This window comes from Ruditapes philippinarum, unplaced genomic scaffold (genome assembly GCF_026571515.1).
Source record: "Ruditapes philippinarum isolate M1 unplaced genomic scaffold, ASM2657151v2 ctg6591_1_1_1_1, whole genome shotgun sequence".
Lineage (NCBI taxonomy): Eukaryota > Metazoa > Mollusca > Bivalvia > Venerida > Veneridae > Ruditapes > Ruditapes philippinarum.
This window is the reverse complement of record NW_026860922.1, coordinates 27,382-51,960: the sequence shown is the minus strand read 5'-3', so window position 1 is coordinate 51,960 and position 24,579 is coordinate 27,382. Positions and strand designations below refer to the sequence as shown.

The 24,579-nt window shown below is 33.4% G+C and overlaps 2 protein-coding genes across 3 annotated transcripts; both read right to left on the bottom strand.

Annotated features, from left to right (window-relative positions):
• Positions 1-704: 704 nt before the first annotated feature.
• On the bottom strand, positions 705-9,777 carry LOC132713929 (uncharacterized). 2 transcript variants are annotated; one of them, XM_060696633.1, is made up of 4 exons: positions 9,444-9,777; positions 5,478-5,615; positions 4,993-5,289; positions 705-1,969 (listed from the first exon to the last, which is right to left on the bottom strand). In XM_060696633.1, exons 1-4 carry the CDS (start codon positions 9,739-9,741, stop codon positions 1,266-1,268), a joined length of 1,437 nt encoding a protein of 478 aa, XP_060552616.1. In that variant the 5' UTR covers positions 9,742-9,777; the 3' UTR covers positions 705-1,265. The 2 variants fall into 2 exon arrangements, with proteins under 2 accessions (XP_060552616.1, XP_060552617.1); XM_060696634.1 differs by having other exon boundaries at positions 5,002-5,289.
• Positions 9,778-10,558: 781 nt separating this feature from the next.
• On the bottom strand, positions 10,559-16,618 carry LOC132713930 (uncharacterized). Its single transcript, XM_060696635.1, has 2 exons — positions 15,929-16,618; positions 10,559-10,735 (listed from the first exon to the last, which is right to left on the bottom strand). The coding sequence occupies exons 1-2, from the start codon at positions 16,493-16,495 to the stop codon at positions 10,559-10,561; spliced, it is 744 nt and encodes a 247-aa protein (XP_060552618.1). The 5' UTR covers positions 16,496-16,618.
• Between the last annotated feature and the right edge of the window lie 7,961 nt (positions 16,619-24,579).

Below are 24,579 nucleotides of genomic sequence, written 5' to 3'. Positions count from 1 at the left end.
ACGCGCCTTTTATGAATGAAATCGCGTTCTTCAGATGACGTCATTTTTCCATTATGAATGAAGTTGTATGTTCATACGCTACAATACAATTCGATACTTTCACTGTTTTGAATTTAAGCCCCTTACGTTGTTTCAGTGAAATACTAGAGTGCACAGTACCGGAAACCAACTTAATGACGTGATGTCGTAAATGACGTCACGTTGTATTATTATTTGGCGCGCTTTTCATTCAGTATTAGGTTAAATGTCTTTTTAAAATGTTTCTTTGCATATATTAAAAAGAAAATTTGTTTAGTTTAGTGTAAGATCGAAATATATTTCACACTGTGAACACTAAAAGTTCATATTTCTTTTGGTGCTCACTCGGTGAAATATATTCCGATCTTATACTGAACTAAACAAATAGTCTCTATATGTTAAGAACATAAAGATAACTATAAATATCTGTATATTCTTGAGCTGAAAAATAACGACATCAAATTTAACTAGAACATTGATAAGCAAAGCATTAATAAATATATAAAATCTACAAATCAGCCTATAATTGATAAACACATATGAACAGACCTAATAATGATTTGTATTTTCTTGCATGTAAGAACATAAATATACCATGAAGAAATGTTATAGATATAATTATAGTCAATCGTAAATGACAATAATTCTTACATTTTACTTTGATATTTTATATAAACTACAATAGAACTATATTTCTACAATATAAAGCAGAGAAAAATGATAAAATCCAACATACCTATATGTCAAAATATATCACATAATTTTATATATACATTCACTGGGAATTAGCGAGAAAGCATAACTTTAATTAGCCAGCAAGTCATCTAGAATAATAAAAAAGATAATAATAACAATAATAATAATAATAACAACAACATTATCCATTACATATTATCATCATCACCAACACCAAGTCTTGAAAGTTAAAAGGTAATGTATACAAACTGTTCGCTATTGAGCCTGAAAGCTTCTTTTATATTTACTAACAGGGTTTATCTAGGTCAAATTACTTGTCAAATCATTATAACTAATGATATATTTTATCTTATTATAATGAAGATATAACCAAAAGCAAATGCAACATATACACTTTTGCTCTTTTTGTCTATGGTTATAAAGCAACCTTTCAAATTTCCTTTTTGCCGTAATTGTAAGCATAAAACAGAACATCTTACTCAAAGACATGTATTTTATACATTATTTCCTAAACTGCTTTCAACTCAAATGCATTTGTCCTGTAATGAGTTTTAATTAGATTTAGACTCATCATCATCATGGAATATTTGATTGCACAGCGATTTGTTGCATTGATACATCTTTTCATAGACATATTTAAGATTAACCCCTTGTTCAACACAATGATCTTTCGGCCACTGGGATCTAACGTTAGCATCAACGTTTGAGTCATAATACCAATCCGGAAGTCCGCACAATAACATTGTCACAACTACAATACGCCCGTCGGAGCAGGTGACCACACCAGGCGATCCAGATGCACCTTTTGTGAACTTGCAATGAAACAAAAATCTTTTAGGATTATTCAGGATATTATGCGGAGGCATATCATAATCTTTGCCTGAGTGTTTCAAACTCCTTTGTTTTACTTCAATAATGTCCCTTTTGGTTTCCTCACTTTCAATATCAATAATCTTGTCCACGTGGTTAAATTCCATTGCATTTCCTAATGGATGTCCGATCAAACTAAATTTTTTATTAAGTCTTGTTAAACAAAAATATTTAAATGAACGCGGTATTTCAGTCCCATTACATTTTTCCTCTAGTTCAAGAATAGCACAATCAGTTTCGTTATCACGAAAATGAACAGCTGCCTTAAACCTAAATATTTGATGTTCTGTAATAGGCCCGTCTTTTATAAACTCGAAACGGGCATACACTTCCGCACTGTTTAATGCCGAGAAACAAGTTTGAGTGTTTCCTTTTTGCCCAAAGCCTGAAATATAAAAAAGTATATTACCATTATTTATTCACTCAGGTATAATAAGGTATATGTAATATCATAACACATAACATATCTAGGATATAAGTCATCGTGTCTGTTATAACTAAAAATTCGTCGTATTCTATATTTCTTTTTCTTTTCTTTTTTCTTTTGTTTTCATTTCATTTATTTATGTTTGGTCAGGAACACAGCTATTACAAAATATTAATACTTGTATGATACTTTAATGCACATCCTTTTATGTGACTTTATCATTTATTTGATTCAATTTAAAAAAATAGTATCCAAAATTCCGGATACCAGTATACAGACATTTGTTACACTGTTTTGAAATTCCGGACGCGATTATGGATACAACAAACCAACGTTTAAAAGGTATTGATATACCAGAAGCTTATCAACCTCTTGGTACTTTAAACTCTTAGACATATAAATTACCTTATCATTAGACCCCTACTAAAGACACACCCCTGAGTTAGACCGTAATATGGGTTTACAAATAACATAAAAATTGAAACATTAAATATTTGAACTCAGATGAAGCGATGCACCATCTTGACGACAATGTAATTTCTTATAGATCTTTTCACAATACTTTTACGATCTTTCCATACTAACGGATGTTGCATTTAGCGCATGCGCATTCAAGAAATAATATACATTGTATCATATCTGTATATACCAGTTTTTAAACAATTTGATTTACCTAAAGGTTTAGAATAATTTGAGTTTGATAAATAGAGATGTACGAATGTTTCCTAGTGGCAATTTGAAAACTCTGATCTCTTAAATAATAGGTTGTGAAAACGAAATTCATGATCAATATTCTTTTTCTATTCTCATACATTAAGGCTTAGATAAAAAAGATTTCAAGTCATGTCACTTAGAAAACAGTAATTTTTAGATGACTTAAAGCGGTAAGTACGTAAAACATGACATGATGTTTATAAGAGATATATAAGAAAATATGCGGGCTAATAAATTATTGATAAAAAAGAGCAACCTTTTCATAAGTAATTGAAACTGAAACAGCAGAATTTTCAAGATAAAATCTTATTACCCCTGTTTTACATGATATCACACAGTTCGTACTGGTTATCTAGACTGGCAAGGCGATAAGTGTCAAATAATTTGGCACATTACCGGTTGTTTATTCAGCTATATAATTTCTTAAATCATTCAACAAGAACGTTTTAATACCATGATATAGTTAATCACGTAAAATTATAATAATCATAATCAATATTCCGAATTTATTTTGTGAAGTGACAAATAGTGTGAGGTGCATTTGTGACGTACATTTACACGTGCTTTCAAATTGTGTTGTGTTGTTTCATTACCCATCTAGTAAATGTTCTAAACTTATCAAGGTTTGGTGAAATTATTTGATTTTACATTTTCTGTTTGGCATCGCAGTCAAATCGGGTAAAGTATAAAATCAGGTAAACTTCAAACTTTACACCTGTCTATGAACAAGCATTACCTTTTGCAGAATGATAATTAACATCGATTTCATATATCGTATAATTATCTTGAGTTTTATATGAACTACGAGAGATGTCCGCAAAGTTCATATATTTCTTCATTTTTTAGTCTTAAAAACACATACGTTGTGCAAATGTCGTCAGCAAAAGTATAAATATCAAGCGAACACATTTACAAAAAAATACTGAACTGTGATTAGCGTTTGTATTTTGAAAGTATTTACAAACAACATATATGCATCGTCATGGAGAATTTTGACAACGTCAACGGCGTCAAATGAATGTCACGTTCTCACTTTTCAAAATAGCGCACTTGCTATGTTAAACACTCCTGATATCGGCTGATTCATTGCTAGTATACATGTTTGTGTCAATCCAAAACAAAACCATGCATAACATTGTCGCCTCGGACAATTTGTTGTTTATCCTACCAAACTGTCCTCATACGCCTGTAAGAACACACTTTCGAAGAAAAACTCGTACGGTATCCATTACTTTTATTCAATATATTTCTCTATAATTTTGTTTCTTTTAATTCTACTTAATTCAAAATAGGTGTCGAAATGACATGTTAAAATGGCCATAAAGTGAATGTCTGTATATCGTAAATGATGAGAAAGTCAAAAGAAAAATGTAAAAACAGTCGGGTACTGACTTCAAATATGAACAATTGTTATTCTGTGAATCTTTTGTCGTGATGCTTTTAAGACTTTATTCATCTTGAGAGATGAATAGCTTAATGAAAATAAGACAAACTTTAATACGGGGAAGTCAAAGTCCGCTGTGCGGGCCCGGGCTTTGGCTTGCCCGGCTATAGACTACATGTGTAATTTAAAAGAAAATCAAATAAAAAACAATTAAAAAATATATAGAATTCTATATCTATCAATGAAATGTTCAGGCGCCGCCATTTACAATGTAACTCAATGATAAAAGGCGGTGTATTCCGATAACGGAACAAATCTCAAGTTTTCGGATTGATAATAATCGTCGAGTGTTCCGAGTGAAAACAGAAGCGGTGCATGAAATAACGAATGACACCTTTAAAACGGAAAAATGAAAGGATTTTTTTAAAGATTTCACCGTTCATAGGCTTTGCCTAATTTCCTGATGATTCAATACATTATTGAATGAGAAATAACAAGTAGTATCTACTCTTTTTAGGGTGATCGAGTTACATTTTAGTAAAGCATGGGTTAAGATGGCTTGCTACACCAGTCCTGTGGTAATCTTCTTTTCACAAATGAACTATTTACATCTTAAGTTATTCTTATGATTGGTCCGATGGATTTGTTGTATTTTTATGCAACAGTTTCTGCTAAAAAAATGTGCCAATATTTGTTATAATTAACAAAATGTAAGAATATTTCCGATTAATATGAGCGATCAAACAGTGCCTAAAATTAACTGCGGCATTGGTAATTGACTTATTAAATAAATATTTATCACTTTTAAAGCTGCGTTCATAACATGGATTTTCTACAATTACACATCATTTTACTGTACATAAGAGAACAAAACATGTCAAACCTTTGCTACCTAAAATATGATCAACAACGTGATTGGCAGTCATGATATATCTAGGTCCAACACGAAACCCGGTAGCTCTCCCACCACCAGGGAAGCAAATCATGCAAACAGAGCGAGAGGCTTCCACTTTAACAATAGACTCGAACACACTCTCAGTAATGGGGGAACAATCTCGCGTATCTATAAAGTTTCCACGAGGCGATTTTGCATTAAAACCCCATGTTGATGCAAACTGGTGACATTCTTCTTCCTTTGCACTAAACTCCGAGTAGTAACTTTCAAAAAGCTTAGCTTTTTCTATAAAGGAAAACAAACAGTTATACAAATTCATAAATTAAATAAAGCTATTACTTTCATTTTAAAATTTGATTAATATCATGTGTGATTTACATGTATATTTAATGTTTAGGTAAAATAACTAATACTAAGTTGTTATATTTTTAATTATTTATCTATTTTTTTTATTTATTTATTTCTTTTGCTACCTGGTTTAGGCACATTTTGTTCCATTTTGTGTGAGGTGTGATTGAAGACAAATGTTCCTATTGACAAGTGATTAATTTCTATGAACGGCCTCTTGGTGCTTTGTTTCTTTCTTCTTGTGTTCAATGTATATGGTTTCTCTGTAAAAGCATATGAATCACAAACAATTATCATGCTCATGATATTGGTGGCCAATGCGTAGCGCGTAAATAGATAGAAAATTCTGTCAAATGAAAGAGTAATTTGTACCTGAAATAAAGCAAAAAAAAAACGTCCCTCGAGACAGTTATGCTGGAAAGTTGCAATATTGTCACTGGCGCAAATAAAACTGTAATTGACATTTATAAATTTTTACAGGAGACTTAGCAATCTGATTTGTTTATTTAGTGTAAATCCTTTTAATACCAGACAATAATGTGACATTTTCATTAATTATTATATTTGATATAAATATTATAATTATTCATTTATGAATAAAAAGTAATGACACTGTCCGCTTCACTAACAAGACTTTGCACTATATTTCTTAACCTTTTCCCTTATATAAGCGTGTTTCGACGGCTTTTTGCCCCCCCCCCCCTTTTGAGGCCTCAAACAGTGAAAAAATGCCCTATTTAGGCCCCAAACACTGTGTTTCGTTTGAGAAATGTTGTTAAAAAAAGTGACTCTTTCGGCGCCGTCCCCCATCCAAATATTACATCAGGGGGTTGCCAGAAGGGGGATGTGCCCCCTTCTGTTTGGGGGGTTTGAAGGGGGCGGAGTCCCCCTCATCGCCAAGAAAATTTTGGACATGTGACAGGCTAAAAATGGCCTCAGGTCGATCTTAGGGTAACTAGTAACCGACGCTGAAAAGCCTTTTACTCTATCTCAATTCATTGAGAAGTTGCAGCTCTTTGAAATCAGTTTTGATGGAAAAAAAAAAAGCAAAATAGTGATTTTTGGCAATTTTAGACGTCCCCCCGTTGCCATGGTAACAGGAAATTTACCATTGAGCATGCTGTTACAGAGGCTATGGTGTAGTCAACATTTGTGCTAAGTTTCATTGGTATTGAAGCATTTTCCATAGTTTCATAGCAGTTTGAACTTGTTACAGGAGGCTTTTCAATGAAAACGGCCATTTTTCGCAATATGCTCATGGGGTAAAAGGTTAACTCAAAAAGTGATGCAAGTGCATTTACCATAGTTTTAGCACTATTCTGCTATTTAAAATATTGAAGTTACTGCGTTTCATAGATATTTAAATATGTTTATTATAAACAATTATACTGTAATTTTGGTTTAAAATGCATCATTGTGACAAACATATGAAAAGAAGTTTAAAATCGAACAATGTAAAAATGTAAAAACTACCGATTATTCAAAAAAAAACGTTCAAATTCGAACCATACTTAGTAAATACACCCCATAACCTGCTTATATATGTTATTGAATTTCGAACTCGTTATAATAGACTTCCAGTAGAAACAGTAAGCTGGAATAGGACAGAACTTCATCAGCGAAAGTGCACACTTTGTAACTGTCTTGGTAGCATTGGTGATGAATTTCATTATCTATTAGAATGTAAAGAATTTTCTGCACTAAGGTACATATATTTGAAGTATGAAATTGATCCTTTTAGAAATAAATAAGTAACAGTAAAAAATGATATTTTTTAAAGAAAATTGTAAGTTCAAGGGGAGATAAATCTGAAAGTATTGGTGCTAGTGTTATGAACCTTGTCACATAAGACGTGATTGATGATAAGGTACATATATTTGAAGTATGAAGTTGATCCCTAAAGAAATAAAGAAGAAACAGTAAAAACAGTATTATTTAAGTTCAAAGGGAGATAAATCTGAAAGTATTTGTGCTACAGTTATCAACCTTGTCATATAAGATGTGGTTGATGATAAGGAACATATATTTGAAGTATGAAAATGATCCCTTTAGAAATAAATAAGTAACAGTAAAAAACAGTATTTTTTAAGGAAAATTCTAAGTTCAAGCGAAGATAAATCTGAAAGTATTTGTGCTAGAGTTATGAACCTTGTCACATAAGACGTGATTGATAGTAAGGTACATATATTTGAAGTATGAAGTTGATCCCTAAAGAAATAAAGAAGAAACAGTAAAAAAAGTATTATTTAAGTTCAAAGGGAGATAAATCTGAAAGTATTTGTGCTACAGTTATCAACCTTGTCATATAAGACGTGGTTGATGATAAGGAACATATATTTGAAGTATGAAGTTGATCCTTTTAGAAATAAATAAGTAACAGTAAAAAACAGTATTTTTTAAGGAAAATTCTAAGTTCAAGCGGAGACAAATCTAAAAGTATTTGTGCTAGAGTTATGAACCTTGTCACATAAGATGTGGATGATGATAAGGAACATATATTTGAAGTATGAAGTTGATCCCTAAAGAAATAAAGAAGAAACAGTAAAAAAACAGTATTTTTTAAGGAAAATTCCAAGTTCAAGGGGAGATAAATCTGAATATATTGGTGCTAGAGTTATGAACCTTGTCACATAAGATATGGTTTATGATAAGGAACATATATTTGAAGTTTAATGTTGATACCTTAAGAAATGACAAAGTTATAGTGAAAAATATTTTACTGCACCAAAACTTTAATCTGAAATCTGGACGCGGACGCCGACGCCGGGTCGAGTAGGACAGCTCTCCATATACTTTGTATATTCGAGCTAAAAATCAACCATAAGATAATAGAAACAATACAATGTTACGGTTAATAAATTTTATAAACAATTTTTCATAAGATTTAGCTTCATCAAATTTAATGTCCATTACTTATTTCGAATTATTTAGTAGGGTAAGAAACGTAATTTGGTCATATATAAGTTCAAGCTCAGGGATTCAGCATGGGAGGAAGCTCTTGTGAAAGTAAATCGTTTAGCAATCTAACTATTAAAATTTGATAACATTTCACAGGATAGTTATAATAAATTACATATCAGGAATGGTGCAGATGCCTCAATAAATAAAACGTATACCACATAGAATGGTTCTGCAAGCCCGCATAGCTCAGTCGGTTAAAGTGCGAGACTTGTGGGTTAAAGTCCCGGGTTGGTTAACTAATAAAAAAGAATACGTCAGTATTTGAATGAAACTCAGTATTTATGTGCTTTAACACGTGGCACGATAAAGAACCAGGAGACGCTTCTAGAATAAAGGCATCTGTCTGTATCTTTCACTGTCCTCCAAAAAAATGACATACTTTCCTGGAAGACGACGGACACAGGTGTATCACTTTGTGCTCAGATATGCAAGAAAACACAATTCACAACAGTGGCTCAAATAATCAAACTATAGGCCTATATTTCAACTTCTGAGAAAAAATGTTAATGTTTTGACTTGTTTCTCAAAAGAAGTGACAGGCTTTACGATCACACACCTTAAACATTAAAAAGGGATATTTTCAACGTACTGAAATTTCTAAAGATATCATTATTTTTTCCAAATTATATAAAATTGGTAGTACATCACATGATGATGCTATATGCAAAATATCTAAACCCTTGGCATTGTACTTTCATAGAAGAAGATTTACTAGTCAAGTATATGTTAATCAAGCAACCCGAAGGGTGGGCTATTTTCGACAAAAGAGGGCATGACTTACATAACATATATGTCCACTAGGCAATGGTACATGTCAAATATCTAGGTTCTTGGCATAATCGTCGCACAAAGGAATACTTAGAAATAGTTTACCTGTACATTACTACATAAATTAATAAAAGACTATATGCATGGTACAAAACAATGAACTTTTACATAAATTTAAATACATTAAATTAAATTGCACCTAAGATCAACAATTCTGGTGTCTTAGCATAACAAAAATGTATATTACAGTCACTTCGAGTGCAGTATGGATTTGATACGGACATTTTGTACTCGGAAATGAAAATGAAATTCGTTATAGTAATATCACATGGAAAACGTTTTTAGAATGTTATATCACTTACTTTGTAAAGAATCAATATACTGTTTATCTTTCTCGGCTTTACTTGCTGTTTTCAGTTTTTCTTGTAGCGTCTTTCCTAATTCAGCCAGGTCTGTTTGTTCTTTATCTCCCTGTTTTCGAAGTGTATCAATTGCTTTGTCCCTTTCATCATGTAATCTTTTTACAGAATCTTCAGTTTTATCTTGTATCTGTGTCATTCTCTCGGCGGTGTTAGATGCAAGACATAGAAGATCTTCTTGTTTTCTTTTTATTATATCTAGTTTAATTTCGTCGTAATGCTCATCTAATCCAGCCTTCATCTTGTCTTTAATTACGGTTGTCACATCGTCTAGTACTTTCCTCATTTCATCTTTACCAATGACAAATGTGTCATCTTCTAACTGTAATTATAAAGATCATAAAATGTACAATATGAATCAATATAATAGTACATAAGAATAATATATGTTAATCATAAAGTGTACATTTTAAAGATATATTGTATCTTAAGCATCCTTTGTAACATGTACGTATACAAAGTTTGTCATCCCTAATTTGTAAATTGTATGCTGATCGAAATTATGATAGTTTAAAATGAATAAAGAAAATCTTTGACAATTGTTGTAAACAAAATTAGTGTTTGTTCCTGTGTCGTGTAATAGTCACAGGGGCGTAACCATTTTTGTTTTCTTACAAAACTTTTTGAAAATAAGTATAAATCTTCAGCATAGAACAATATTATTATTGGCCTTTATTATTTGAATATTATGACTTTATTTTGCAACTATCGGAGGGCATTTTGAAAATCGTATTAGGTTATAAGATTTTATGTATGGAGAAAAATGTTTGTATATTTCATAACGAGCCATTGCAAAAACCGTTTTAGTCGTCAACATTTACTTACAGCAAACTATTTTGTTCAGGAACAATTTATTATGTTCAACAAAAAAAAAAGCATTCTATGTTACGTTTTTGTGGACCGATCATAACTTAAGAGAGACAGTACTTTTCCACAACAACATGACTTTTTAAAAAATTCAATAATGATTAGTTAATTAGATTTTTACACTTTTACGTAGATTACACACGAAATACTTTGATATAGTCATACAATGAAATGTTAAACATATTCAAATGTTAAAATTGTTTAATCACCTGTATAAGTTTCTTTTTAGCATTCTGCGCATGAGTGTCAGTAACTAAATACCCGGGGTCAGAAAGCATCTGCTGTAATAGTTGAAAGTAATGATGTAGATCTGAATCTTCTACTTCCAGTGTTGATGAATGTCGTACCTTTCTTCCAATCTCTCTCACCTGGTCAAAATTGAATAACAGTTCTCATTCATTTATCTAAAACATTTAAAGAGTGAAAAGCCATGTAAAATAAAATAGTTCTATAGAATACATTCAATACATAAATAGCCATTTGTACTGTATTTGTCAAGCAGATCAAATATGGTAATAAATACTGCAAAATTAATTAATAGTTATTCAAACAAGTACATTTGTAACATACATAACATGTAAAATATGACTTCAAAGTTGATTTTCTTTCCCTAAAATCATAGTACGTTTTTCTCAAGTTTTAATATTTTTAGCTCACCTGTCACAAAGTGACAGGGTGAGCTTTTGTGATCGCTTTTCGTCCGACGTCCGTCCGTCGTCCGTCCGTCGTCCGTCCGTAAACTTTTTCTTTAAATGACATCTCCTCATAAACCACTAAGCCAATTTCATCCAAACTTCACAGGAATGTTCCTTTGGTGGTCACCTTTAAAAATTGTTCAAAGAATTTAATTCCATGCAGAACTCTGGTTGCCATGGCAACCGAAAGAAAAAACTTTAAATATCTTCTTTTAAAAAACCATAAGAGCTAGAGCTTAGATATTTGGCATGAAACATCTTCTAGTGAGTGTCTACCAAGTTTGTTCAAATAAAAGCCCTTGGGTCAAAATTGGCCCCGCCCCAGGGGGTCATTGATTTTCCCTATATGCATATAGTAAAAACTTAAAAAATCTTCTTTTAAAGAACCCAAAGACCTAGAGCTAAGATATTTAGCATGAAACATGATCTAATGGGTGTCTACCACGTTTGTTCAAATAAAAGCCCTGGGGTCAAAATTGGCCCCGCCCCGGGGGGTCATTGATTTTCCCTATATGCATATTGTAAAAACTTAAAAAATCTTCTTTTATAGAACTCAAAGAGCTATGGCTAAGATATTGAGCATCAAACATGTTGTAATAGGTGTCTACCAAGTTTGTTCAAATAAAAGCCCTGGGGTCAAAATTGGCCCCGCCCCGGGGGGTCATTGATTTTCCCTATATGCATATAGTAAAAACTTAAAAAATCTTCTTTTAAAGAACCCAAAGAGTTAGAGCTAAGATATTTAGCATGAAACATGTTCTAATGGGTGTCTACCAAGTTTGTTCAAATAAAAGCCCTGGGGTCAAAATTGGCCCCGCCCGGGGGTCATTGATTTTCCCTATATGCATATAGTAAAAACTTAAAAAATCTTCTTTTAAAGAACTCAAAGAGCTATGGCTAAGATATTTAGCATCAAACATGTTCTAATAGGTGTCTACCAAGTTTGTTCAAATAAAAGCCCTGGGGTCAAAATTGGCACCGCCCCGGGGGTCATTGATTTTCCTTATATGTGTATAGAAAAAACTTAAAAAATCTTCTTTGAAAAAACCCAAATAGCTAGAGTTAAGATATTAAGCATGAAACATCTTTTAGTGAGTGTCTACAAAGTTTGTTCAAATAAAAGCCCTTGGGTCAAAATTGGCCCCGCCCCAGGGGGTCATTGATTTTCCCTATATGCATATAGTAAAAACTTAAAAAATCTTCTTTTAAAGAACTCAAAGAGCTATGGCTAAGATATTTAGCATCAAACATGTCCTAATGGGTGTCTACCAAGTTTGTTCAAATAAAAGCCATGGGGTCAAAATTGGCCCCGCCCCGGGGGGTCATTGATTTTCCCTATATGCATATAGTAAAAACTTAAAAAATCTTCTTTTAAAGAACCCAAAGACCTAGAGCTAAGATATTTAGCATGAAACATGATCTAATGGGTGTCTACCACGTTTGTTCAAATAAAAGCCCTGGGGTCAAAATTGGCCACGCCCCGGGGGGTCATTGATTTTCCCTATATGCATGTAGTAAAAACTTAAAAAATCTTCTTTTATAGAACTCAAAGAGCTATGGCTAAGATATTGAGCATCAAACATGTTCTAATAGGTGTCTACCAAGTTTGTTCAAATAAAAGCCCTGGGGTCAAAATTGGCCCAGCCCCGGGGAGTCATTGATTTTCCCCATATGCATATAGTAAAAACTTAAAAAATCTTCTTTTAAAGAACCAAAAGAGTTAGAGCTAAGATATTTAGCATGAAACATGTTCTAATAAGTGTCTACCAAGTTTGTTCAAATAAAATCCCTGGGGTCAAAATTGGCCCCGCCCCGGAGGGTCATTGATTTTCCCTATATGCATATAGTAAAAACTTAAAAAAATCTTCTTTTAAAGAACTCAAAGAGCTATGGCTAAGATATTTAGCATCAAACATGTTCTAATAGGTGTCTACCAAGTTTGTTCAAATAAAAGCCCTGGGATCAAAATTGGCACCGCCCCGGGGGTCATTGATTTTCCTTATATGTGTATAGCAAAAACTTTAAAAATCTTCTTTGAAAAAACCCAAATAGCTAGAGTTAAGATATTAAGCATGAAACATCTTTTAGTGAGTGTCTACAAAGTTTGTTCAAATAAAAGCCCTGGGGTCAAAATTGGCCCCGCCCCAGGGGGTCATTGATTTTCCCTATATGCATATAGTAAAAACTTAAAAAATCTTCTTTTAAAGAACCCAAAGACCGAAAGCTAAGATATTTAGCATGAAACATGTTCTAATGGGGTGTCTACCAAGTTTGTTCAAATAAAAGCCCTGGGGTCAAAATTGGCCCCGCCCCGGGGGGTCATTGATTTTCCCTATATGCATATAGTAAAAACTTAAAAAATCTTCTTTTAAAGAACCAAAAGAGTTAGAGCTAAGATATTTAGCATGAAACATGTTCTAATAAGTGTCTACCAAGTTTGTTCAAATAAAAGCCCTGGGGTCAAAATTGGCCCCGCCCCGGGGGGTCATTGATTTTCCCTATATGCATATAGTAAAAACTTAAAACATCCTCTTTTAAAGAACTTAAAGAGCTATGGCTAAGATATTTAGCATCAAACATGTTCTAATAGGTGTCTACCAAGTTTGTTCAAATAAAAGCCCTGGGGTCAAAATTGGCACCGCCCCGGGGGTCATTGATTTTCCTTATATGTGTATAGAAAAAACTTAAAAAATCTTCTTTGAAAAAACCCAAATAGCTAGAGTTTAGATATTAAGCATGAAACATCTTCTAGTAAGTGTCTACAAAGTTTGTTCAAATAAAAGCCCTAGGGTCAAAACTGGCCCGGCCCCAGGGGTGTCATTGTTTTTAACTATATGTGTATAGCAAAAACTTAAAAAAATCTTCTTTTAAAAAGCCCAATGAGCTAGAGCTTAGATGTTTAGCATGAAACATCTTCTTAAGGGTGTCTACCAAGTTTGTGCAAATAAAAGCCCTTGGGTTAAATTGGCCCTGCAACGTTGGGGGGGGGTTGGGGGGGCCTATATACAGGTGAGCGACCTCAGGGCCATCATGGCCCTCTTGTTTTATTTTATTTTTTGGCCTATCTTAAGGCATGTAGCTTAAACTGTGCAGCAATGAGTTCATGCTTTCATTCGCTTTTAGGAAAACATTTTTATTTCTGTCATACAGTCATTTTACTTGACGAAATTCAAACTATAGTATTTGCAGCAAATAGTTTGCTTGATACGAGGGTTGTTCAAAAAGTAATAGGACTGCAGTTCTACTGTTCACATTTTTTAATTTACGTGCACAATTTTACAAGATAATAATATCGGAACATATCCTCTATATACAGTGAAAAAATCAATAAAATATGTTTAAAAATAACGAGTCTGTGAAATTTTCAAATGACAAGGGATACGCGACACGGCGCACGCTCACAGCACAATTGATTACGTTTATGACGTCGTAAAATAAAAACAAAATGTATCAAGCGTCATCCCTTCTGAAAAAATTCTCCCTAGTGTTCTAGGTGTCTAAATTATGTAACTTTGACCAGACCTCATATATGGAGATGAAGCGAGAAAGAAATCGATCACATTCTCGTTCCGCTCGCCGAGAAAAAAAGCCCGATAGCCGGCCACTCTCTGCTTTTTCTCGTTTTCTTGTATTCTTATAGTTATTAATATAGATTAAACAGGCATGAACTTATGATGTTAATGAAAAAGCGATTAATTGAATTATTTTACAGATATCATCGTACCTTCTTTAAACAATATGATTATGTAAGTAAAATAACAATAATTATCAATTGAAAAGTATATTTTTCTACTAGGGACAGCGTATCATTTTAAAAAGAAAATCGGGGAAAATATTAATAATTACCGTTAATCATTATAACATTAAATTATTGATAACACATATATCTAGTAAAATGAAATAGAATTTTGTTTGAAACAAATCATTTGGGCAGAACTGAATCAATAGACCCTATGCAGAAATCAAACATGCCGAACAGTTCGTGTACTGTTTACCGTCGATCATTTTGTAGCGCTTTTTCATTTGACGCCACTAACGTCCCGTCAATTCCCGCTATCATTCTCATACTTTCCTATTTGTGATTTCGTATGTGTAGTTTTTGAGTTGTTTGCCAAAGCTGAGAACGAGTATCCTGATAGCCGATTAATTGTACTGTGTTAATTTTATGTATTCATATGTATCTGAAGGAGTATCGCCAATTTGTTGGCAAAGTTTAATGATCGCACACATTTTCAGTTTTTTAACGAACGTCAAATTTTTACATTAAACGTTATGACCACTGCTGTTTAAAACTTGATGATTTAGCCATTTAATGTCTGAATGACGTCAAATTTGGGTATAATGTCACTTAAATATAATTAATTGTGTTGGTAGAATAAATGGGGGAAAAAGGAAATAAATAATGAATAAAATAGAAGTTCAACTAAGCTTCAATAACCTTTTTATGTGCTGCGCCGGGTACGTGTTACCATGGTTATTCAATAACACAGGGAACACGCGTTAAGCATAATAAATTCAATATTTTTATGTTTAAATTGAAGAAAACATTTTTCGATCGCTGTACATTTAAAAATATTCTAAATTGAATTGAATATGAAGATGCAAGACTCTAAGTCCTATAACTTTTTGAACAACCCTCGTACTAAATGTGTTATGAAATATACTGTAAACAAGCATACTGTTAAATTATAATAGAAAAATTATTTTCTACTAGTATATTTTTTTTCCCAATAAAGCATGATAAAATCACAATTTATTATATATTTCATACCGTAGTGTCATAAAAATATATTAATATGTTGTTTTATTACCAAGTACTTAACATAAGTCTTCATTATTATTAAATAGTATCGAAATATTGTTTACCTTTTCAAATATATTTATCTTCTTATTGAGGTCTTCATGTACTTTTCCGTGGAAGTCTTTGTGATTAAGGATAACGCTGATTATACCATTAAAGTCTGTTTCTGTTGCAGATGATCTGTCTTTATACCCATCTGGTGGCATGAAGCATTTCGCTACTTCCCAGAAGTTACTGCACCACTGGGTAGCATCACTGTTTTTGTACGACGGGCCGTAGTACCTATGCGCATTTTGAATTTCAGTTTTGAGGTTATGACATATCTTGTTAGGACAGCCGGAAGAATTGTACCGTGTTGTGACATTTCGATGATACGTACATTTCCCATAACTAACATTACATATTCTGTTTGTTGGACACTTTACAAGATTTTCCGTGCAGCAACTTGAACAACAAGTCCCACTAGGTAACTCATTTACGTAGCATATATCATGTAAACATTTCAATTGAAACTGTTTGATTTCATTACAAACAAAAGGTTCAACTCCTTCCTTAGTAAACAACACGGCTAACTGAGCTTTAACCCAGTTATTGTATTTTTTGTCCCTTAGTTTAGGGTTATATGAAGCCATTATTTGCAAACTTTTATCTTTCCAACTAAAGCATTATATATATTGGCGCATCTTGAAAGCTCAGAGCTAAACCTGAAAAAAAAGAATATGTAAACTGTTAAAGTTTATTATAAGTATATGTATATTATATGTATATTATAACTTTCCAGAGGGTTAATTCACTTTTGCAAAACAATTTACTGTAGATATGTCAAGAAAGAAAGCCATAGCTAGGGTTTTTTTATATACTAAATACATCATGTACTTAATTGTAAATAAATCCAATAACTTTGCACTGTTTACTTCTTTTACCTGTCTTCTCATCTAAAAATATATAAATGCAGATTTTCGAAGCTTGAAATTATACAAACCTTCAATATAGTCAAGCATTTTGACTTTTAATTTAAAATTTATATAATAACAAAAGATATACTGAAATTTTCACAGATTGCTATAATTGCCATCGGTACAAATCCCATGTATTATGCAGTTGCGTAGCTACTATAAGGCCCAGGCATACAAGTTGGTCAAGAAATGACATTTTCAAATGTCCAAAAACACTATAAAAACAGGAGGTGTGTGGTGGTAGTGGGAGTAGGCCGTATGGTCGAATATCAAATGCTTTTTTTGCCTCTTAGGAAACATTTATCTCTTTGTGGGGATGAAAATGAAGGTCTATGTTCCATTTTTCCGTGCTACGTTTAATTTGTTGTACAACATAGTATATGGAACGATTACGTTACCCCTTCATGGTGAAAATACGTCACTTCGTGATATCGTCCAATCGCATCGGTATCCGTATGAACTGTCTACATTGGAAAAGCTTTTATTTTTCAAAATGTTTCAGTCATGTGTGCGGGATGCCTGAACCTCAGAAACGGGAAGTCAAGGACTTTGTCGTCAACTCCATTTAATGACTTGCCATGGCAGAGGATTTTTAGAACAAATTAATACCAGTGCATCTTTTTATTTACGACTAATTCAACTAGAACTGCCAATGTCATGGCGTGAATACCGCATACCACTTTGACAGAATTAACAGTGGCCATTTAGAGCTCAAGGACAAACTCCCTGCCAAATCTGAGGTTACTAAGCCAGTGCATTGCTAAGTTATGTATTCTACATGCTTCAAATGTGAAAATGTCAAAATCAATACACTGCCGACAGGCATTCTTGAGCATTTGAGCAGACAAGCTTATTATAGTAAAATCCCTGTGACCTTGATCTTTGACAGTCACCTAAAATCAAAAGGAGTCATCTACTAGTCATAAACAACCTCAATACCAAATATGTCTTCAAGACTGTTGACCAAATCATTCTTAAGCAATTGAGCAATTGACCTGAAAATCAATAAGGGTCATCTATTAATCATGGCTAACCTCCATGACAAATCTGAAGACTGTAGGTCAAAGGAATCTTAAGTTATTGGGCGGACAAGCTTTTTTCAATCAAGGTCCCTGTGACCTTTGACTCGGTGACCTCAAAATCAATATGGGTCATCTACTCATCATGACTAACCTCCATACCAAATCTGAAGACTGTGGGTCAAAGGAATCTTAAGTTATTGGGCGGACAAGCTTTTTTCAGTCAAGGTCCCTGTGATCTTGACCTTTGACCCGGTGACCTCAAAATCAATAGGGATCATCTACTATTCATGATCAATCTAAATACCAAATATGAAAACTGTGGGTCAAAGGAATCTTAAGTTATTGGGCGGACAAGCTGTTTGAAGTCAAGGCCCCTGTGACCTTGACCTTTGACCCAGTGACCTCAAAATCAATAAGGATCATCTACTTATCATGACTAGCCTCCATGCCAAATATGAAGACTATGGATCATAGGAATTCTTAGTTATTGGGCGGACAAGCTTTTTTCAATCAAGGCCCCTGTGACCTTTGACCCGGTGACCTCAAAATCAATAGGGGTCATCTACTCATCATGACTAACCTCCATACCAAATCATCTGAAGACTGTGGGTCAAAGGAATCTTAAGTTATTGGGCGGACAAGATTTTTTCAGTCAAGGTCCCTGTGATCATGACCTTTGACCCGGTGACCTCAAAATCAATAGGGATCATTTACTATTCATGATCAATCTAAATACCAAATATGAAAACTGTGGGTCAAAGGAATCTTAAGTTATTAGGCGGACAAGCTGTTTGAAGTCAAGGCCCCTGTGACCCTGACCTTTGACCCAGTGACCTCAAAATCAATAAGGATCATCTTCTTATCATGACTAGCCTCCATGCCAAATATGAAGACTATGGATCATAGGAATTCTTAGTTATTGGGCGGACAAGCTGTTTGAAGTCAAGGCCCCTGTGACATTGACCTTTGACCCAGTGACTTCAAAATCAATATGGGTCATCTACTCATCATGACTAACCGCCATGCTTAATATGAAGACTGTGGGTCAAAGGAATCTTAAGTTATTGGGCGGACAAGCTTTTTTCAGTCCAGACCCCTGTGACCTTGACCTTTGACTAAGTGACCTTAAAATAAATAGGGGTCATCTACTCATCATGACTATCCTTCATGCCAAATATTAAGACTGTGGGTCAAAGGAATCTTAAATTATTGGGCGGACAAGCTTTTTTCAGTCCAGGCCCCTGTGACCTTGACCTTTGACCCAGTTGCCTCAAAATGATCTGTAGGGGTCATCTACTTACCATGACTAACCTCCATGACAAATATGAAGACTGGGTCAAAGTAATCTTAAGTTATTGGGCGGACAAGCTTTTTGAAGTCAATGTCCCTGTGACCTTGACCTTTGACCCAGTGACCTCAAAATCTATAAGGATCATTTACTATTCATGGCCAATCTAAATACCAAATATGAAGACTGTGGGTCAAAGGAATCTTAAGTTATTGGGCGGACAAGGAAAAACCGACGGACAGCCGGACGGGGCGACGGCCGGACGGACAAGCTGATTCCAGTTTACCCCCCTTACAACTTCGTTGTGCGGGGGTATTATAATACAGATTTAAAAACACAACTTTGGATGAAGCGCTAGAAGAGGCATACGAGAACATTGTGAAGATGACGTCAGACATTCATCGGCTTCGCAAATGGGTTTAGCTGGCAGAAGTGTTTAGGTAGAGATTGCGAATATCAAGCAGTAAAATATCGTGTTTTTTTCCGTTCCTTCGTTAGTTCGGTGTTTAATAATTTAGGCGACTTCTCCGGAATATACCAGAGATTATATACAGTGTGGTGCATAGTCACACTCTGTGCGAATGCTTCGGAACAAAAATAGATAAAAATATATTAATCAATGCGATGAAACTTTCAACTATTTCATAGAGGATATTTGTTTGTTTGTGTGTAAGAAGAAATTTTATTTCATCGAGTGGGCTTTAAAAACAGTATTCTCACGAGTGGCTATGCCAGTTATTTCAGTTTCAGTTTTAGTACATACAGTACTTTATAAATGTTATGGTTTTAAAGTCAGTCATTAGACTTCATTTAACCTTTCGTTTTTCTCTTTTCTGTTCAATATTTGTTGCAAACCAATGTTCTCCATATCGTGTCACCTTTATGGCAGTCGATTTACTGTCAGCTAATAAAACATTCATACTTTTTATAGATACATGCATAACGTATGACTTAACACGTTTTGAAGATATCATAATGCTACAATAGTACTTTTTAAATATATTTTTTTAAAGTCGGTCAATCATTTTGTGTGAATAAACAACTTAATGTTCAAATAATCACGCTATAATTTGAAACTGAAATTAATCTGTAGTCTGATTTGAAAGGCTTCTTTTTTCATATGAATATTAAATTTACAAAATCGTCCTGATTGTTAAAGTCTTTTTGATATATTGAAGATCGTGTCATGTATTTTCTTGTATAATAATACCCTACATTTTAATTACAGTTGCATTCAATATACTATGTTCTATTTACATATTAAATGATATCTGTAGAAGTCAGTTTTTAATTCATTTGAATTCTATAGAAGGAATCGCGAGATTTACAGCGTTAACAATTATAAAGGCCTCATATTAAGTATCAATAGGTAAAATAATCCGAATCAATTTATCTTGATCTACAAACAATTGAGATTAAAAAGGAAGGGTAACATTTCCCAATAAAAACCAGCAACCGTGACCACCGACAAGGAGCCTTGCATGTATATTTGACTGTTGCTTTTTTTGTTGTTGTTTTTGTTGTTGTTTTATTTTGGTTTTGGTTCGGTTTTACGTCGTATCAACACAGTATAGGTCACATGGCGACTTTCCAGCTTTAGTTGTTGAGGAAGGAACAAAACAAGCACTAGCTGGATTGAAAAAAAAACAAAAACATATACTTAAGTACATATCAGTGATTATCATGATCATAAGGATATTATTAACATCAGATTTTCAATAGTTTCCAAATTCAATTTCGTGTTTCTATTGAGCAAACATTGTACTTTCATCATGTGCACTTTTCATGTTTTATTCATAAATATGATAATTAAGCTGTAATCGTTACATAAAGTGCTGTCTAAACATACAATATATCTGTGTTTTGAGACAGATATATTCATAAACTGAATGATACTAAATCCTTGTTTGGTGTCAGTTAATGAAACAAATAAATTTGCAAACCGACCAAAACAAACAATAAAATGTTAACTTTGCTTAAAATTAGGTAAATAATTTATATCATGATGCATAGGTTGAATTTAAGATAACATCAGTCAGCCATCTTTACATTTATCTCGTTCGTTCGTGAAAATCACCCTATACGTATTCATTAACATTAATAGTTAGGATTTATCTCAACCCCGATTTAGAAAGAAAATATAATTCAAGTTTTTCTTTTCTTTCTAATTGTTCAGCTCCATATGTTTTGATAAACGCAACTTCGGTGTCATATTACTATAAAGTAATTGTATTTTAGTATACTCATCTTAAACCCATTACTGCATGAGCATTTTGTGAAAAATGGCTGTTTTCATTGAAAAGTCTCCCGTAACAAGTTAAAATTGCTATAAAACTATAAAAACTGTTTCAATACTAATCAACCTTGGCACACATGTTAACTGGACCATTGCCTTTGAAACAACATGTTCAGTCTTAAATTTTCTGTTACCATGGCAACGAGGGGACATCTCAAAATTGCCAAATATCACTATTTTGCGTTGATTTTTTCCATTAAAATTGATTTCAAAGTGCTGCAACTTCTCAATGGATTGAGATATAGTCAAAGGCTTTTCAGCGTTGGTTACACGTTACCTTATGATCGACCTGGGGTCATTTTAGCCTCTCACAAGTCCAAATGTTTCTTGTAATTTTCAAATCCCCCATACTGATAGGGTACATCCCCCTTCTGTCAACCCCTGATGTATCTTTTGGATAAGGGGCGGCGCCGAAAAAGTGGTCACTTTTTTTAAACAACATTTCTAAAAAAAAAAAAAAAAAAAAAAAAAAACAAAAACAAACAACAACAAGTGTTGGGGGCCTAAATAAAGCAATTTTTCATCATTTGAGACAACAGAAAGGGGGTTGGTGAAAAGGGCGTTAAAAGGCGTGTATATCGGGTAATGGGTTAAAATATTACAGTTGATTTCATTGAAAATGTTAACGCCTGTAGCATAGCATACAATAAGGCCATAATATGGAATCATACATGATAGAATGATAATATTGGTTTTTGTTGTCCTTTGTTGACTGACTTGCATGCTTCTTATTATTGATCGTGGATTGTAGAAATTTAGCATTTTTCTCATTTAAAACTTCAGAGCTTTGCAAATTTGATTGGCTTAACTGTGCACTCCGAAATTGTAATTGTTCTTTAGAGAATATCTCAGATATGTGTGTGTAGGTTTTAATCTCGGGGAAAATTGTGGCCATTTTATTTCAATTATACCTTCACTCATATTTTTTTTGTTTGTAGCTAAGACACTAAATGGACAGGATGACAGGATTTAAGTCACGCAAAATGAAATTATAAACTACAGCGCGAACTAAAAAAAAATTGTGTGAACTGAAGGGACTTCTTCATAATAAGAAGTCGTTTCATAAAAATTGATATTCACAAGGTTCGTCATTCCATGAATAGTGGTGTATGGTCCCCAAGTAAAAGAATGCGTGTGCCCTAAACGAGAAAACAATGGGCAAAACTAAATAAAATGGAATTTAGAAAGGGGATCTGAGGTTATGAAGCCTGCATATCACAGACAAGACGTCAAAAGACAAATTTAAAAAGCAGGCAACATATCCTAAGGGTGATTATACAGTATTCAAGTGGGAAGACTGGAACCACCCAAATTAAAAAAGGCCAAATACAAGAAACAAAAATACCATCTAAAATGTATACACAACAATAATGTCGTGCTGAACGATCTTCAAGGATCGAAAAAATAACATCATCGATTAAATGTACGGGGAGACTTTTTACAGCCGCCACACGGCACAAATAACACGGACGTGACAATGAAATAGTAAAAACAGAATCCCTGAAAAAAGTCCAACACAACATAATTGAAAATGTTGCAGGCTCGGTTTGATTGAGCCTGTTCTGAATTTCACGCTTTTGATGAAAATCTTATAAGGTATACCGTTATGTTAGAAAGAAGTATGTGGCCAAATAATAAGTACTGTCGATACCCCTTGTTATTTTAAAGTCATTAAATACAATTATATAGCATGTTTAACCTATCTATTTTAGTTAATCATAGTGTCCGTTTTTCACTATCAAAGACATTCAACTGGAACTTCATATAGGAAATGTGTGAAAACAAATTTAATATAACACGAAGGCCAGTATTTTTTTCTGGCAACAAGTTTCACTTTAAAGCATCCAATTGTATAATGAATATCAATTATAATCTTGCTGGGATTGCCGTAGAAGAGAACGAGTTACAAACTATTTAATGCACGACGTTATTGTTATTTTTACTATGTTAACCTTCTCTGTTAGGCTTTTGTCCTGTTAACATATTGCTTATTTTCTTTTGTTTTAAATTTGATGAATAAATATCCATACAGGCATATATTAAATGTGTACTTTTTTTAACAAGAGGGCCATGATGGCCCTGAGGACGCTCACCTGTATATAGGCCCCCAGAGCAGGACCAACACGGTTACAACATAAGCCCGCATGGCTCAATCGGTTAGAGCGTAAGACTTTTAATTTCGACATTGTGGGTTCGATTCCGGGCTGGCCAACTAAAATTCTAATCAGTGTTTTGGATGAGACTTTAAATCGAGGTACCGTGTATGAGTGTTTAAGCACTTGCCATGCTAAAGAACAAGGAGAAGCTTCTGGAATAAGGGCACCTTTCTATATCTGTATCTTGCACTATCTTCACAAAATATAAAGTGACTAATATTCTGGTTCGAAGGTTTGTTATACCATAAATAGTCTGGTTTCGGCCGACCCTTTTCGGCCCACATTTTAAATTGCATATACTTTACAAATATTGTTTTTTTTTTATTATTATATACTTTAGTTATATTAATTTTACAAATAGCTGTTTATAAAGGGCCATATAACCTGTCAACAATCTTTATAACTAATAATATAACAAATATAACGTCAAAATATATGTATGGCCGTGCAATACCATTTTTACGGCACTTAACCATCCTTATGATCTCAACAGCCACCAGTTCAGAAAGCGATGTTATCTAATGCTAAGTGCGGCTCTAATGAACTTTTTTATGCCACCGCAGGAACTGCCATGCAATGGCATATAACGATTCACTTGTGTGTTTGTTTGTGTTCGAGCGTGTGTGTAAGATGCGTACAATTGAGTTGAGTGGTTGCATTTGACACAAATTGTTCACCCGAACATTTGGAATGAAAATTAATATTTTCAGTAAAAATATGTATCGAAATTGGAAGTTTCTTTTTTATTTAGTATATTATAAAATTTAATGTAAAATGAATTTTAAATATAAATATATAAAAATGAATTGGTCAATAATCGAAGGTTTGTAATACCATAAATAAATATGTAAGTATTAAGAATCATATATGCTGATATAACAACTTACATTTATCGCTTTGTCATTATCTCCTTTGAAGTAATTCCCTCTTTCTTTTCAAAAATAACAATTGTCTTTAATTTGACGGGTGTTATACGTATTGTTATCTATAGTTTCTAT

What these genes read in the sequence shown, in the direction of transcription:
- LOC132713930 (XM_060696635.1), bottom strand. Translation starts at nt 16,495, where the DNA reads ATGGCTTCATATAACCCTAAACTAAGGGACAAAAAATACAATAACTGG. An exon ending in AGATAAATATATTTGAAAAG is followed by an intron (nt 10,736 to 15,928) that starts GTAAACAATATT and finishes AATTTTGACCAG; the next exon opens with GTGAGAGAGATTGGAAGAAA.
- LOC132713929 (XM_060696633.1), bottom strand. Translation starts at nt 9,741, where the DNA reads ATGAAGGCTGGATTAGATGAGCATTACGACGAAATTAAACTAGATATA. An exon ending in ACAAAATGTGCCTAAACCAG is followed by an intron (nt 5,290 to 5,477) that starts GTAGCAAAAGAA and finishes TTTCCTTTATAG; the next exon opens with AAAAAGCTAAGCTTTTTGAA. An exon ending in TCATATTTTAGGTAGCAAAG is followed by an intron (nt 1,970 to 4,992) that starts GTTTGACATGTT and finishes TTTATATTTCAG; the next exon opens with GCTTTGGGCAAAAAGGAAAC.